Source organism: Fukomys damarensis, unplaced genomic scaffold, assembly GCF_012274545.1.
Source record: "Fukomys damarensis isolate Sample0158 unplaced genomic scaffold, DMR_v1.0_HiC HiC_scaffold_19, whole genome shotgun sequence".
In the NCBI taxonomy this organism is placed as follows: Eukaryota; Metazoa; Chordata; class Mammalia; order Rodentia; family Bathyergidae; genus Fukomys; species Fukomys damarensis.
The window spans coordinates 36,696,066-36,713,270 of NW_022900931.1; the positions used below are offsets into that span (position 1 = coordinate 36,696,066).

Here is a 17,205-nt window from a genome sequence, read left to right on the forward strand (position 1 = left end):
TACAGGAATGTCTCCAGTTATCCTCAACTGGCGCAACTCCTGTATCTTTTACCTTCTCCACAGCCTCCATACTGTTGCTCCTCTTCTGAATCCCTGGTTCCTTCCATGGAAGAGAAAGCAGCACAGTCTACACCATCACTTGTATCATTCATTCCACTCCAGGCACTTGGGTGCCTGGGTGGAGAATGTGAGCATTAATGGAGCCCACACATTAGTTAATTCAGTAAAGACCTGCGTGTGAAACCAGAGGGTCAACCAAATGGACTAGCTGTTCCAGTAGCGATGTGGACACAGCTGCTGTCTTTACAGCATTCCCACAAGTAACAGGATACTTACTGCCCTCTCACTTCAAGCCTATACAACAAGGACACCAGCAGAAAGCTCTCTCAGCTTTTCCAAAAAGAGTTACTACATAAATATAACCCATTATGGCTCTTTCCACTGAAAATTATATATATTACATATATAATCACACATGTTAAGACTACTTTCCTCCTTAATAATGGGAGTAAAAAGCAAAGCTTTTGCTAATAGCCTTCTTCCATTTGTCCTGAAGACTTCCATCGAAGAGATCAATATTATTACCGTTCCAACACTGCACAGCCAGTGTTTAACACCACTGTCACCCATTAAGGAGAAAGAATTTTTTAAGACATTGGATTTTAAAGAAGAAAAATTAGTAAAATATCAGGTTGAAGTTATTATTTTTAATGACTGCCAAATCAGTAGTATTTGAACTGTTAACCTGTGTTTCTAAGTATATATTCGTCAGTGAATAATTGGAGGGAATTCTGTAGTAAGTAATTGATAGGGAGGCATATGTCTTCCAAATGTACAAAAGCCTATTTTAAGGTTAAAAAAAATTATGACGATTATGTGTGTGTTTAATTAGTGAAAATGGGTATTCTGCCTATGTCTGGGTAGGAGGATTATTACACTATGAGTCATTAAGGAAAGTATTCTGAATAAGTGACATTTCTACAGTTCAGCAATGATCTTACTATATTACACACAGAAAGAAATGTTAAGCGGACTGCAGGACTTGGCGTGAAATTGTGAAGTAGCACAAGGAAGGAAATGAAAGAAAATTCAACATAAAAATTAAACAGTTACAAAAATAGGAATGTTCTCCGTCCAGAGTTTGGAATTCTTGGCTAGCACGCTCAGTTTGTAGAAGAAAAATCAGCAGAATAAGTTAAATTCTGGCTTTGGCATCAGAAAACCATTTCTCAAAATAGATTTGGGAAATGGTTGTGTTTGACTGTCAACCAGGCATTTCTTTGTCCCTAGTCCTTTGGTCTCACCTGGACCAACCTGGACCAATCCCTACTTTCTGCCCTGTACCTCTCTCCATAGAGTGACAGGAGGGTTTATTCCCATGCAAGCCTCTACCTCTAGACTGCTTGCTTCCCAAGCAACAAGAAAGACAGAGGCTGGAGGTACAGGAAGGGAGGGGAAAGGAAGACTTGTAAGCATTTAGAAGGGAGAGCAGAATGAAATTCTAACCATCCATTGGCCCTTCACAACGGATTCCCAACATAGCTTACAGAGCCTTGGAGATATATAGGGATGACATTAAAGACCTTTGCACTAAGCTGCATTCCCATCCCAATTTTTTATTTTTTTATTTTAACATGGGATCTCAGTAAGTGGCTAAGTTGCCCAGGCTGGGCTCAAACTCGTACTCTTCCTGCCTCTGGCACCCATAATAGCATGGGATTTTGAGCAAGGCTCAACCATCCCTTGGTAACCATCCCAAGTTAGAAGTGGACCTTGATGACTTTAAACACTCTTTTCATTGTCTCCTAAGAGTGAATTGTAGAGGTTGGTCTTTGATCAGAATACATGGAAAGTTCTGATTCTTGTATTAGCTCGTTGTGGTCTTCAGTCTTTTCATGTAAAAAGTAGAATATTGGCCTGTCTGTGTTTCTTGGATGTATTCATGCTGATTGCTTTCATTCTAAGTAACTAGTAAAGCCAAGTCATTCTTAATCCCTGTTCTCACAATGACAAATTACAGAAAACCGTGCAAAGGCCACCTTTGCGAGCCCATTTTACCAAGTATAGGCAATTGTAGATATCAGCATCGTACTTGTTTAGCCAGAAACAGTTGCTAAAACATCTTTTCAAAGTACTGAGTCAAATTAAATTCCTAACAGTTAAGGCAGAGTAGGAGAAGGATTTGGTTGCCAAATTTATCTCTGTCTTCTCAAATTTATGTCATCGTTTGCAAAATTGATTCCCTCTCTGAATTTTTCTTTATTGCTTCTCATCTGTGCTAGGGCAAAATAAGTGAGTTTTCTCTCTTTTCTTTGTTTTTGGTTAGTACATAGTTGTGGTACATAATAATTACGCTCCTCTTAGCGGATTGGTACACATACATGTCAAATCTCAGTCCTTTTTAATCCCCTTTACCCTCCTTCCCCTCCAGCCTCCTTCCATCTCTAGATCCCCTTCTCACCTCCACAAAGTCAACCTCTGTGTCCGATTACCAACCTTTTACCTTACTTTTTATATTATTTATACTTTTAGTTTCTCATATAAGAGAAACCGGGTGATATCTAACCTCCTTTGTCTGATTTATTTTATTAGTGTGACGGTATCAAGGTACATCCATTTTCCTACAAATGACTCATTTAGCATGATTTTGATAGACATTAATTCCACTGATGTTATGTAATGAAAAGGCCTTGTGATTAATGAGATTGGCTTAAACCATGCTGAATCAAGGTTTCATAACTGTGGGACTTCCTAGAGCTTCGTTATACTGATATAAATTGTGGATGTTCATGGAAGGAACATTAAATGTAATGTTCCCTAATTATTTGGGGGGAAAAAAACACCTTTTTTCCCGGAAGCATTTCATAATCCTAGTAAGCCAGCTTACGAGATAGATAAGAATAATCCCCGTGACTTTATCTACACTACCCATTCTCTTAATAAACTTTTATTCATATTCAAAGTGCAGTCCACCTTAACAGAGTTCAAAGAAATAAGACTGCTCAAGCAGAGTAAAAAGTTATATCATTTATATATCTTCTTGTAGGAAAAAACCCAAATCCCCTTTTGTTACAGAATAAGTGGTCATCGGCATGAAGCAGGTAAAGCACAGCCTTCCCGCTCCTTTCCCCACCTGCCTTGCTTTCACAGCTGTGCCTTTGGAAGGATGGGAGCTTTTTATACCTTTTTCTAGCTTACAGTGTGCCTGGGAGAAAACTACATTTGGACATGTCCGCTTAATGCTACCTTTTATTTCAGCTGATTTGATCATAGCTCCTTCTCCTTTCCGTTAAGCTTACCAGAATGTTATTTGGAGACTGAGGAACTCAGGGATGGCAAGATCAAGTTCTGTGTTCCCATGGCTGAGTTGAATCCACTCTCCAATCGCGGCTCCCATTTTCAGCGGGCGGACTGTTTATGAGGTCGTACAGTTAAACTCAGCTACCATGGTGCCCTGCTCTTCAGGCTCCCAATAACGTTTATAGCTACTGCTTGCCTTTCTTCTAAACACGCAGCTACTCCTTAAGGTCCCTATAAATCATGAGGCCACCTAGGCCATTAAAATCTTTTCTTCCTTCGTGATCATGTTCTTCATACAGAAATGGTTAAACCCTTGCTGTGCACCAATTAATTATTCAATCTCAAAGGCAAATCAACAGAAAGAAGTCACAGAAATAAGTGTTTAGATAGTAGTCAGTGACCCTCTGCATCTTGTTTGGAAGCAGTTTGCATATTGTCATATTGAAAAGGACCCTAGTTGATGGTTGAAGTATTACCTGTAATGAGATTTTACATAAATCATTCACTACATTATGAGTCGACTGAGGACATATATAATTTGAGGCATAAATGGAACACTTGCCAGGGTGGGAGCTGGACTTCTAGTGGCCCCAAATACTACTGCTGTTACTCACCTTCTCACATCACAGAATTTCAACTAACAAACAATGGGAAAGAACAAATGCTGTAAGCATGAACGCATGAGACTTGAAGGTGATTTAGAGCAAATGGTATGCTGCTTTCAATAAGCATTAGAGATTAAAGAAAAAGAAAACTCTCTATGACATGATCTACTTTTTTCATATGCACTTCATTCCAGTATAAGTACATTAAGTCCATATCTAACAGATCCCTGTTTCTTGCTTGTGGTTAGCTTAGGGGCTTGTACTTTCCGTAAACCTGAAGGCTTTACTCAGTGGAAGACCACATTTTGGCTTTAGCCTGTACCCAGTGCCCATCCTAGGAGTCCGCTTAATCTTGATTTTTGTTTGTATTCTTTGTTTTGTTTTGTTTTTTAACTACTGATGTCAGTAAAAGGTAAAAGCATCAGATCAGGAATTTATCTCAGTGGTGCCGCCAGCTGCCTCGTAAGCGCAAGGTCCTTGAGTTCGATCCCTGCCAGTACCAGAAAAAAAAAGTAGAAGCATCAAGTCTGTGTTCAGTAGAAACATTTTTCTTCAGCAGTTTCTGCTTTGCACTTTTTATGGAAAGCTGGCTGTTGTCTTCAGGGGAAGGGACTTCCCAACTACAGAAGAAATAATCCCACCTACTACTACTCGGTACTGAAAAGGTTCTATGCTAATTTCTGGGGAGGGAGCCTTAAAAAACAAGTATTTGCCAACTTTGATTCCTGCAGCTCTGATTAGCAAACTACCTAGATCTCCACTGAATAATTATTCATTAATCAGGATCATTTTAAGCTCTTAAAATTAGCACATTAGGCCCCATAGTCTGAAAGAAAATTATGGCTTTATTTTTTCTTTCCAAAGAATTAAAAGGAAAATTTGAGGATTATGATTTTTGTGACACTGTAAGCCAGAGTTGCTGCAAGTCAGCCTCTGCAGAACTCGAAGTTGTCCCCTGGGCTTCCATCATACCAATTAAGGGGCTTTTCGAGCAAAGTCAGCCCTACACTCTAATAGCTCTTTCATGGTCCAACTGCAAATCATTAAGTCAGTCGGGTACATCAATGGAAACACTTAACAGATTTAGTGTTTAAAAAAAAAAAACCAGCATACTATGGTATACATAAATTGCTTCTTTAACTCTGTTACTGACTATGGCTTTAATTGATTGATTTCAGGCAGTAGTACTAGGGAAGACCTACTGTCATTCCAAATAATATTCAGAGTATGATGTTGTGGTCATGTTCTAAAAGTTAGTCATCTAGAACTGATACACTTCCCCCCGAACATAACCATAGCTGGGTTTCCGGGACGACCTAAATGGCCAGGCTGTTTTGAACAAGGAGGTGTACATTGTAGAAGACAAAGCTCTGCTTCATTGAGTTTTCTATTTGTCTCTTTCCTTCTTTCCATATTTCAGCCTCACTTGGAAAGGAAACACCAAGCCTCTACGAAGGTCATTATGTATCTTATTTAATGTACCACTGATTGTGCAAGTTAATGGTCACTAACACAGTCTGTGTCACAGTCAGGGTTTTGGCAATGGAACACCTTAGATACAGGACACAATTTATAGAATTATGATACCGAAAAAATCAAATGCAAAGGAATTCAAAAGAGATTAACCACACACTAAAGGCCCAAAGGATCTGGCTGAGGGCCTGGGTCCCAACAATGTTCCACACAAGTCCAGCCAATGGCTTAGCATCCAAGGCAATGTCCTCCACAAGTCCAGCCAGTGGTCTGGAGCCCACAGCAATGTCTCATGCTGGTCCTTATTGGGGATCTACACTTGGAAGGCCCAAAGGCCGGTGGTGGAAGCCAGAAAACCTGTGCTCCTGAGATGAAGGATCTGTGCTGCTAAGCTGAGGGGTCCACACTGCAGCCAGGAGGTGAAGCTCACGGTGAAGATCAGAGCTCCCCTGAGGAGAACAGCAGCCATTCCCAGCCATTCCCAACCACAGCGCGGCTCTGTGCTCCTCCAACGAGAACAGCCAAATTCACAAACCATCCACAGCAAGCTTCTCCTGGAAAATCAACAGCCCATGATCTTCCTCACCAGTTCTCCTTTTATGACTTTTGGCAGCAATCCTCAGGGGGATCCTCCACGCCCGGACCATGCTGATTCAGTTCATCTGAGTGATCCAAGTTGACCATTAGTAAACTCACCACAGTCCGTTTCACAGGCGAGCAGTTTAGTCTCCTAGGGGTTAACAACCCATGATAGTGTGTGAGGAAAAATCGATTCAAGTCACAGTCATCTAGTGTTAGCTAATTTATACACTCTTGTCCCCTTTGATTGTGTGGGATGTCAGAGATGGCAACTGTGCTCCTCAGCCTGCTATTAACACAGTAAATAGCTGAGATGAATCAACTTAGAAAGAGAAACGTTTAAGCGTGGATCACAGTGTGGAGATTTGTGTCCGTGAGTAGTTGGGCCTACCAAGGGGAAGCACATCCTGGCAGGAGCCCTTGGCTGGGCAGTACTGCTCCCCTGGCGACAGAGAAGCAAAAGAGAGGAAGAGAAAAAGGGCTGGGGTTCCCCTCTTCCTGTCCCAGCACAACCTAGTGACTGGAGCCCTTTCACTAGGCTCTGTTTCTTAAAGGGTCCACCACCTCCTAGTATCACCAAGATGGAGACCAAGCCTCAAAGATGTGGGCTGAGGGGGACGCTGTAGGTCCAAACCATAGTAGCGACGGGTCTGGTTAAAGAGGACTCCTTTTCAATCAAAGTTTCAGGAGTGGTAGGGACTAGAACTCAGTGCTCACTGCTCAAGCCATCTTTCCATTGGGCCATGTTGAAGGAGACCCTGTTAATTTAAAAATAAAATTATTTAATAAAAGACTTCACAAAGAGATTACGCTTCATAGAAGAAAAACTCTTCAAGATTTAAAGTCAATAAGAAGAAAGTAAAAGTGTCTGAAATGCTCTACTGTGCCCTTTATTTTTTTGGTATGGGGGATCAAATTCAGTCCTTGCACTTGTGAGGCAGGTGGCGGAACCACTGAGCTAAATCCCCAGCCCTCTACTGTGCTTTCTTGATGGCTGCACCTCCTATATAAAGCCATCTTGAGCCAACCTATGAAAGTAATTTTTTTTTCCTGGAAAACAGTGGAAAGTTGGCAAGAGGTAAAACTTTTCTGTGAAATAAGGAGGTGAACAAGTTGTAAATGATGTTAACATCTTCCAGATGGTACGGTTTTCCTTGGGAACTGAATTTATTGTAATTAAAGGCATATGAATTTTCAAAATCTTGAACTTTGGGAGTCTGACACTGGAAGAATCCATCACTTCTAGGGCACAGTTGTTTTAAGGAAGATGTTCCTTAGCTTCCACTTAAAATGCATATTTGGATTTTGTAGTGTGAGTTAAATCAGAAATATTTTCCCATGTGAAGATGTTTTTCTAAATCTTTCTTGCCAATAAATCTTAATTATGAAGTGAAATTCCTCAGAAACAAGGAACTTATACCCCAAATGTTTCCTATTAAAATTATATATTTTGACCATTATTTTATACACACGTCTTGGATTCTTTTATATATTTAGTTTTGGGTTAAGTTATTATCACCATTCAGCCTCTAGACAAGTGCCTTGGACAATCTGGGAATTTCCATTTTTGCTTCAGTCAGGAGAATCTAGTTCAACCCAGAGCCCCACTTTCCCTTTCACTGGGGAGCGATGCTTGTGGACTTGGGGCACCCAGCCCAGCAACCTCTATGACATAAGAACACTGAAATGGCCCCTGCCATCACTTCCCTGTCCCAGTGCTGTCCTTGCTTTACCCTGAACCCCTCCCCTCCTCACTCTCTACCAGGTGATAGATCCCTGCCTGGGTACCAATTGCAGCTTCCGGTCTCCATGTGTCCTGCCTGAGCTTGGTCTCTCTGGTAGGCAAAATTCTAAGACCCACAGCCCTTGGTCTCATACCCCGGTGCACAGACACCTTTTCTAGTCATTCATTGACACTAATCTAGGAGCTACTGCAAAGGAATTGTGCAGAGTTAACTAAGGAACCAACTCAGCTAATGTCAAGAAAGGAAGATTATCTTAGGTGGGCCTTCACCCAGAAAAGGGACTGAGCTTTTTCTAAACTCCTGAAGCATCCATGAGAAGACTTCAAGGTGATGGAGAATCTGTGGCTGGCTTGGAAGATGGTGAGGGCCGCTTGCACGGGCCACAGGTGGTGCCTGGGGTCTGAGAGCAGCCCACACTGGCAGCAGGAAAGGAAGAGAATACAGCAGGCCTGCAACCACAAGGAGCCGAGTTCCGCCCTAGCAGGGTGAGCTTTGGCGAACTGCAGAGATCCAGTGGGAAATCAGCCCAGTCCACACCTGGACTTCAACTTCATGGCACCCTAGGTAGAGAGCCAGCCACAACCAGCCACACCAGACTTTGGCCTGCAGGACTGTGACCTCATCATCCGGGGCTGCTTTAAACCACCAAGTCCGCGATGATTTGCTTCTCTGCAGTAGGAAAGCAACAGCTGTAGTCTTCCCTATGCTTTCTTGTCTCAGTTTCTTCCCTTCTTGACCAGCCATGTAGCCCTCATTGGTCCTCCCAAAATCAATAGCTCTTTCAGTCTTACTCCCGTAAAACTTTTTTTCTTTCACATTTTGTCTTCATTTCTGTAAGACCTTATCTCCAGGGACTCATGTTCCTGATGTATCTAACCCATTAATCATTAGTTTTGTATCGTTTCAATGAAATTATAGTCATGGTTATGACACGGAGATGTTTCAAAAGCTGAATTCTTAAATGTGTGAAATTAGCTTTGGGAGCCCTGCTATGCTTTCATCACTGGAGGGTGGGTCATCTGAGTCTGCTTCATATGGAAATCTCTCTCCCACTTCACAAGAGGGCAAATAATGCAAAACCCACATTGGGTGGCTGTGAGACACTGGGATGTTTGGGAGGACAGTTACCTGGAAGCCGGTGGACGAGGTCAAGAGTAACACTGGGTGTGCCTCTGAGAAGACAGTGGCATCACAGAAGTTTCTGCAAACACTTTTTATGTTTTGAGGGGTGAGGGGTTGACCCCGTTGCCAGCCAATCCAGGAGTTTGTGGGTGAGATGGTTCAGCTGAAGTGTATCTGGCATGGCTGTCAGGTAAGAAGCCCTCCAGTCTCTCTGGCAGTGTTGTCTCCATAGCTCAGTGGCTTGGGCCCAACCCATCCAGAGGGTCATCCTGAAGTTTGGAAATTATGCTCATTTTGGAGCCATGAAGACAGCAAAAACTTTGCCTGGTCTCACAGTCAACTCAGATGCGAATGAGCCCTGAGTCAGACTAATGTTCCACTATCCTGATTATAACACATAGAGTGTATAGAGGAAGATGATAGCTACAGAGAGAAGACAGATTGATGGAAGATAGATAGATGAAAGAATGAATGAATGAAATGCATGGGGAAATGTTTGATTTTTCTAATTAGTTCATGTTTGCAGTGCATAGTTTTACATTCCTTACATGTGCTCTGCACATGCCCTTAACAATCTTAATTCTGTCTTTCATTTTCTTTCCTTCCCCCAACTCCATCTCTTGATCTCCTTCCCATTTGAGAAAATCTATCTCTCCATTTCCTATTATCTGTCTTTTACTTTGCTCTTCATTTATAATTCAGATTTCTCATGTAAGGGAAATCCTGAGAGATTTATTGAAGCTTGAGTGTCCGATTTATCTCCCTGAACATTGTGATCGCAAAATGCATTCATTTTTCTACAAATTTTTGACCTTAAAGAAAGAAAAATTACTTTATAAATGTAGAAACCATCTTTAAAGGTGAATATGAAAATATAATAAAGCAAGATCCTATCAATAGCCCAGGAGTTTAAATCATGGAAATTACTCTGCAATGTTGAGTATTATTATTCCAGCATTTCAGAAAGCATCAGACAAAATCTGATTCATTTTAACTTTCTGGTACCAAAAAAAAAAAAACACAGTCTTATTGATCTGGTGATTTTTTTTAAAAAGGCAACGTCCAAATAAAACTTCACAAAGATAGCATTTTCTAACCACGAAACATAATCTTATTGGTGAGCAAGCAGATATTGACTTGCTACTTTATATGCAGATAGTTAGTGCTCTTCAAAATAGCTTTTATCAGATACGAGGAATACAGATTCATTGTAATTGTTGTTTTAAGGATACAAATATGAATAGGAACACAATCTCACAACTATAAGTAGTGGGAATCACCACTTAAAACAACTTTACACATTTCCTTCCAGTTTTTTGTCTGCATATGAATAAGAATTGAGACTAAACTGTCTATAAGAATGTATAGCCTTATGATTCAATTATAACATAAACATTTCCTTCTGTTATTAAAAAAAAAACCTTTCGTTGAACATGCTTTTGCTGGCTGCATAATATTCCATGGTGTGAGTTTATATAAACAATTGTTATTCCACATTGTTCTCTTAGGTCAGATTTCTAATAATGTATTAGAAATAGATAGTTAATAAGGGGCTGTGATCATGGTAGAGGTTTTCCTGTATTTTGATCAGAACAGTGAAAGCAAGTGGAACTGATGAGGGATAAATCTCACCTGAAATCACTAGACCCACAGATTGGCTTCTCCTAGCACATCATTGTGTATTTTTATTTCCAAATCCTCTTTCTAATACTCTGGGGATGGATCTGGCTTCTCCTGGGGGAGAGCTAAAGTAAGTCTTAGCGCCAGTGTAGCAATTTGTGGGTTGATCTGTTAAATGCCTCATGTGGCATAAACCAAACATCCACAGAAACACATTTTTGCAGGTGAAAATGATGTTCACCAACATCATTTCTCACTCCGGTACATGATGTCAGGTATCCGATTTCTAGTAGATCTCTTGGAAGGAGATTAAAAAGACACCAACCTTAACCCGTCCTGATGATGTGAAAACTGTCCAGAAGCCTGGGGTAGAGACACTTGGTACAGTAGCAGCTCATTGGAGCAGACCAACGCCCAGTCACGGAATAGCTTTCGAGGATTCGCTTTCTTTGCATTAACGGGCTTCTCCGCGGAGTCTGGGAGTCATTAGCGCTTTTCAAGAGAGAACTGGACTGAAGTAAAGTATGCTGTATTCAGCCCTGCACACTTATAAAGGGTCTGAAACAGTTCTGTGGTGACTGAATACATTTCTCCTTTTCCATCACTTTTTCCCTACTTGGCCATTTTCCTGAAGCCATAATTCAAACTTTCCAAAGGGGTAAAATAATCCCAGGGTAATCCTTTTCAGAACTTTTAGGAGGAAACTTTTATTCTTTTATCATCCTTCTGAGAAACTTAACCTTTACTGCTATTAGGATTTAAAATGCTTTACCGCCCACATTACCTAGGGGAAGGCGAGGCGGAGAGATCATGAAAGCAGAAGCCTAGAGTTCAGTGAGCTTGGGTCCTGAGGGCAGGGCCACTCAGGGAAAGAGTCACTCAGGTATGGTACCCTGACGCTGAGATCTTGGCAAAAGACCTTTTCATCGCAAAAGGGTGACTAGAGGGCTTTGCGTTGCTATGAGCGGGGACAGCAGGGGCCGGCCTCAGCACCCCGGCACAGAAGGCTGGCGGTCTTTGGACCCTGACAGGTTCCTTTGTCACCTGGAGCACTCGGTTCGCAGAGCTGAGACCCGCACAGCAGGACGAATCCACGTTCCCAGCCCTCCTCTGGTTTTCAGGAATTCGATTCCTCAGGTGCAATTCGCAGTTCTCTCCCAGCAGCAACTCACAGCGAGAGCCTGGCTTTCACCTTGGCCTTGGCGGGCTCAGTCTTCACCGCCGAGAGCCTCACGCGCCGGCCCGCGCAGCCTTGCGGTGTCTGTCGCACCGGCAGCAGCCAAACAGCAATGTGCAACCGGCTGGGGGATCGGAATTTGCAAACTCAGTATCCTGGGCCTCAGGCCAACGCGGGCTGGGTGCGTTGCTGTGGTGACACATTGAGTCTCCGGGGCAGGGTGCTGGCACACCAGCTGCATTCCTGGCACGGCGTTTGCCAGTGCGAAACCTACGGAGTGGAGCTGGTATCAACTCCAGAGGGAGACACAAGCTGCTTCCTTGACTTCCCTGGCAACGCTCCCTCCACCACTTGCGCACAGTACACCCTCCTGAATATTTACAAGAACTACTCTTCCTGATGCTCTTTGGGGCCCGATGGGATGGTACTTTGAAGAGAAGCACTGACATGATAGCAGCCTTCCAGTTCACAAATGTAGCTGTAGTATCCCCGAATAATTCCGTTTCCTAAAATTGGCCCTTAACTCTGCAGTGACTTATCTCTGCTTGGGAAGGGATTCTAAACCCCGCCCCATTCAAAAAGTATCGTCTGCTGTTGCCAGGAAGACAGGCCAGTGTTTACCATCAGGATATGAGAAGTCAAATGCTAGCTGTTTTCTGATTTGTTGGCACTACCTTAGCTGAACTCTCTAATACCTGGGAGAAAGGTCCTCTCTGAAATGGCCTTAGTGCTTCAAAAGGCCTGATCCACCTCTCTGATTTGTGCCTGCAAAGCAACACGCGTCAGGATTTGGCCACTTAGTATTCAGACCATGTCAAGATCGGAGTAAAAAGCCTATATTCCAAAGCTGGATGCACAGTTGCCGGACCAACACATTCAGCAGCAGATCCTGGTTAGATTCTAAGCAAGCGTGGGGCAAAACATGCAGACCTGTCTTGTCAATGAAGCAGCAGCAATAAAAGGAATTAGTCCATAAATGCCAGCTTGGGAGGTTTTGACGAATTCAGAGATAGTGTTCTTCCCAGCTGCCCCCAGTTGACTGTAAAAGCTGGTGAGGATTTTGAGCATTAATGCCTTCTTCCTCCATCTCCTTCTTTGTCTTCTTTTAAATGCAAAGTTATCTCTCAAAGTACTGAGAAAGGAAAAATCCCTCTGTGTGTTTGCACAGTTTTGCAAAGGGACAGCAAGTTTACACGGCCAAGTATCAGATGCCACAGGGGAAACACAGTTTAGACAATAATTCACACATGTTAGCGCTTACCTCCGTCGTTGTCAGCTTTATTTTCTTCCTGATGTACACAAAGCCGGCACACAATTTTAACTGATGCGGTAAGGTCATTTTTAATTTAGAGATGTCCACTCTAACCCGTGATATCATCTTTGCAGTTGTCTCCTGAGACTTTATGTAAACATAACTGATACGTTCTGTGCACTTGAAAAGGGATTGTTAGAGATGACATTGGTCAGCATGCAGATTTTGTCCCTCTTTGATATCTTTTCATTTGCCAGATAGAGTTTATGTGACTGTCATATTTGAGATATGCCTCAGATTAATATGTCCCAGGACTTTTGAGCCAACTGAAACATAGAAATGAAGTAAAGATTTGAATGAATGCATTATAATGTTTTCGTGTCAGTTCCAGGAGAAAAATGAAGACCAATCAAATTCTCTGGCTCCAAGGAGACTTGCTAAATAGAAGAGCAAAGAGAAAGACTTAAAGGAATATATAATACTCAATAAACAAAAATCTTCTCATTTTCATTGGGTCTACTAAGTTTTGGTGATGAGTCTCTATCTTCTAAAGATAAATAAGCTCCCAAGCACACCTCCTATCTCAATATACACTTTAGAATAATATTTTATTGTCGCTGTGTAATACATCTCTGCAGTTCACCATTATTAAGACTGAGTTTATTTTAATTATAAAAATTTGGTGATCTCAAGTATTCATATTTCTGTGTCCAACAATATTCCTTTAAAGATTCAGGCTGGTAGGTACAAACAAATCTGCTTTCCATTTCTAAATAAACTTTTTTTTTCCCTATGGATAAATTATGTTTTATGACCCAGGCATGCTTTGGAGAAGATAATCTGTTTTTTTCACCATTGAAAGTGGCTACTGAGAGAGGTGCCCGCCCCATAGGAAGTCTGGAGTTTGTGGAATTTAGTTAAATAGTGAAGTATCTGTTTATTATTCTGTGGCCATATGTTTAAAGGGTTGTTCACAGAAATCGGAGTATTCTTCATGGACAGCTCCAGCTAAGGAGACATTTTGAATTCATAAAAGAACTTTGCAGTTTGAAAAGAATGCAGAGCATTATGTATTGACACCCTACCACCACAGACAAAGGGACACAATTTAATAATAGAGAATTGTGCTCGTGAGATTTTTCTTTTTCTTGCTAATTGGTTACTTTAACTGACATTGTCTGTGAGCATAATGGACACCATTATTCTTAACAGTTCTGAGTTGTCAGATGATGTATACAGACATGCTGTAGTCCATTTTAATTATTTCATTTTGCTGGATATGTCTGCCTCCATGTAATTCAGCAGCAAATGCAGACAGCACTGATTTTGGCAGATCATGCTGGATAATGTTAGTTTTTAAATTAATGGAATGAAAAGGGCATTTCCCACCAACCTAATGTCTCCTCTCCTGTTTGTGTGCTAGGTATGACTACGTGGAGGTCATCGATGGAGAAAATGAAAATGGACGTCTATGGGGAAAGTTTTGTGGGAAAATTGCCCCTTCCCCTGTAGTGTCTTCAGGACCATTTCTTTTCATCAAATTTGTCTCTGACTATGAAACACATGGTGCAGGATTTTCCATTCGATATGAAATTTTCAAGAGAGGTGAGTGAGAAACATACTGAAGAACAAGTGTAACTAAATGATCATTGACAGTTGCTCAATTTCTCAAGAGATGGGGATCATGCCGTCGCTCTCTATAAAGTACTATATATTCCCTTTGCAAAACCATTGGAAAATACTTATAACACCTTTAGTATAAAAGAACATGCGTGACATCAGTATGAACAGATAGTTATAAATGTACTGTATTCTTGCATTGAAAGCTGTGTGACGTGCTAGATAAATCCTACTGTAAATATATGTCTACGTACATACATATCTCCATCTACATGCTTCGTGCATGTGGTGATACAACGACAAAGATGGTAGAAAAGAGGCCAGGAATAGCCTTTCATTTCCTGTATAGTGAAACTTTGGTTTGCAGGCATAACTTGTTCAGGAAATATGCTGGTAATCTAAGGTACTTGTATATCAAAGTGAATTTCCCCCTAAGAAAAAATGAGAACCCAGGTGATTTATTCCATAACCTAAAGCATTCATATAAAACTTATCACAATATTGTAATAGATTGCAAAATAATAAAGAAGATGCAAAATAGAAAGAGAAAACCAAATTAACCTGCACTTACCTTGGAAAACCTTCATGGCCAGTGTGAGGGAGATGGGGGGGTATAGTGCAGGACAACTCACTGTCACTAACGGAATCACTGCTGTCTATTGGAAGCTTTTTCTTCTCATGCAGCTTTAACAAGGAGTCTATCCAATGTCGCTTGCCTTTGTCTCCTTTTGAGGAGTTAGAGAAAACATGGCATTGCATTGTCGTTAAACAGATTTGTCACCGTGCACTGCTACAGCCTCGTGCGGGTGGTGTTTTCTACAAAATTTTGCTCTGCTTCACACATTTTACTCATCTCCCTGATCTCATCAGAAGCCAGGGATTCCTCTGCCTTTTTCTCCTCTTTCCCTGTAGATGAGCTCTCCTCCAGAACCTCTTGCTGTTGGGAGACCACCCAAGTCCTGGGGCAAGGCGGGGTGCACTGGCTCATGTGACATTCAGTGTCATGTACTGTTTGCTCACTTAAGATTTATTAGAAATGTTTGTTCTTCATGTGGAGCAGTCACAGAACAGTTACTCACAATCCAGAGTTTTGCTGTATTTCCTAGAGACCTGTATGGATGAAAGAGAGAGGAGAGAGACCTATCACGAGGTCATCAAGCACCAGGTGTGATCAAAACATTTGACGAAAATTTGAAAGAAATGTTTGTGAGTTGCATTAAAAGATACATTGTCATTAATTTCCCTCACAGTACTCCCTCTTCTTCAAGCACACTTACCCCACTGTTCTTAGAACTTTCTGAAACCCTTCTGGAAGTCCTCTTTTGTGAGTGTCTTTAAAGAGTTGCGCTGTAAGGGCTGCCTGCCTGTCTTGAGTCAATTCCAAGTGTTTGCCTTCCGTGGTGATTTCTGACTTTGGGGAAGAGCCAGAAGTCACATGGTGACAGGTCCAGTGAATGAGCTAGGAGAGGACCCACTGTCACATTTTTACAGCCCTGCCTTTTCTTTGGACGGCGTGTGGCAGTGGCTTTCACCATATTTTAAGCATACCTTAAAAAGACACTCAAGAAAGAGGGCTTCCCAAACTGCTTAAGAAAGTGGCAAGAAAGATGGGATGGGTGTGTCCAAAGTGAAGGGGAGCGTTGTAAGGAGGATTAATGGTCATATATCAGTCACTGTAGCAACATGTTTTCAAATGTAAACATTCACCATATATTTTGATCATACCTCATATTCACCTTCCTCCCCAATGAACTCAGCTTCCTGCATTCCTATTAGTCTCAGATGTGCCGTAATTTCCTTGTCCTGCTGTCCAGCACCAGCCTTAGGATTTCGATTTTGTTCTTTCTCTCCTCTACTCCCTACATCAACATGGGTTGTTAGTTCTCTTTAATTTCCTTCCAGAGGTCTCGCTGAGTCATAGTTTCCTTTCCATGCCCACTGCCATTAATCAAATGGGCCCAAACTGCAGCTTTCTTCCTGCTACCTAATTCTGCCCATGGCTTCTCAAACAGACTCCAGCCAGGTCGTCCTGTTGCCTGCAGTGGTCTCCATCACCTTTTGGGGGAAACACTCCTTCCCTGCTCGATGCTTGATATCGGGGCCACCTGCCCTTGACTATCCACCACTGCTCTCACAGACCTCCCTGCCTGGCCTCCAGCCTCAGCATGGTGTCCTGGGTACAGCCCAGAAGACCTGACTATCAGTTTACATCCTGCCACTGGCTACTGGTAAAAATGCATAGAGCCTCGGTTTCCTTCTCTGAAGACCTGGAAAATAGTACCCAACATGAGCTTCTTGGGAAAATCAGATGAGGTGGAAAACACACACCCAGTGCCTGATACTGACATGTGCAAGGTACAAGAGTGCGGCAGTGACTGTGAACAAAGCTGGTGCTTTCAAAATTCAGAGTCCTTGCTCTCTTCCAGGATGTCCTCAACATTCTGGGAAAATTAACTCTAAGTGTACTCTTCTCTGGATGTTCCTCTTAATTAATCTGCTCTTCACATTATGCATGTGCCCAAGTTATCCCAGATGTATGTGTGTACTGTACAAACTAAGTGGAATGCAGGTATATGCAGTATGCTTATGCACGTTCAAATACCCCACATGAAATCACTGGTAAGATTTAGTAGTGAGAATATTTTCTTATTTTTTTCATGTATCAGATTAGTAGTACTTGAAAATGGCAAAAAGCTGTTAAGATATATATAT

General features: G+C 41.8%; 1 protein-coding gene across 1 annotated transcript in view; it reads left to right on the plus strand.

Annotated features, from left to right (window-relative positions):
- Nucleotides 1-17,205, plus strand: part of Nrp1 (neuropilin 1) — a 141,489-nt gene that overhangs the window by 47,120 nt on the left and 77,164 nt on the right. Inside the window, exon 3 of the mRNA XM_019206154.2 lies at nucleotides 14,297-14,478. Coding sequence (XP_019061699.2) covers nucleotides 14,297-14,478 — 182 coding nt within the window. The remainder of the gene's footprint in view (nucleotides 1-14,296; nucleotides 14,479-17,205) is intronic.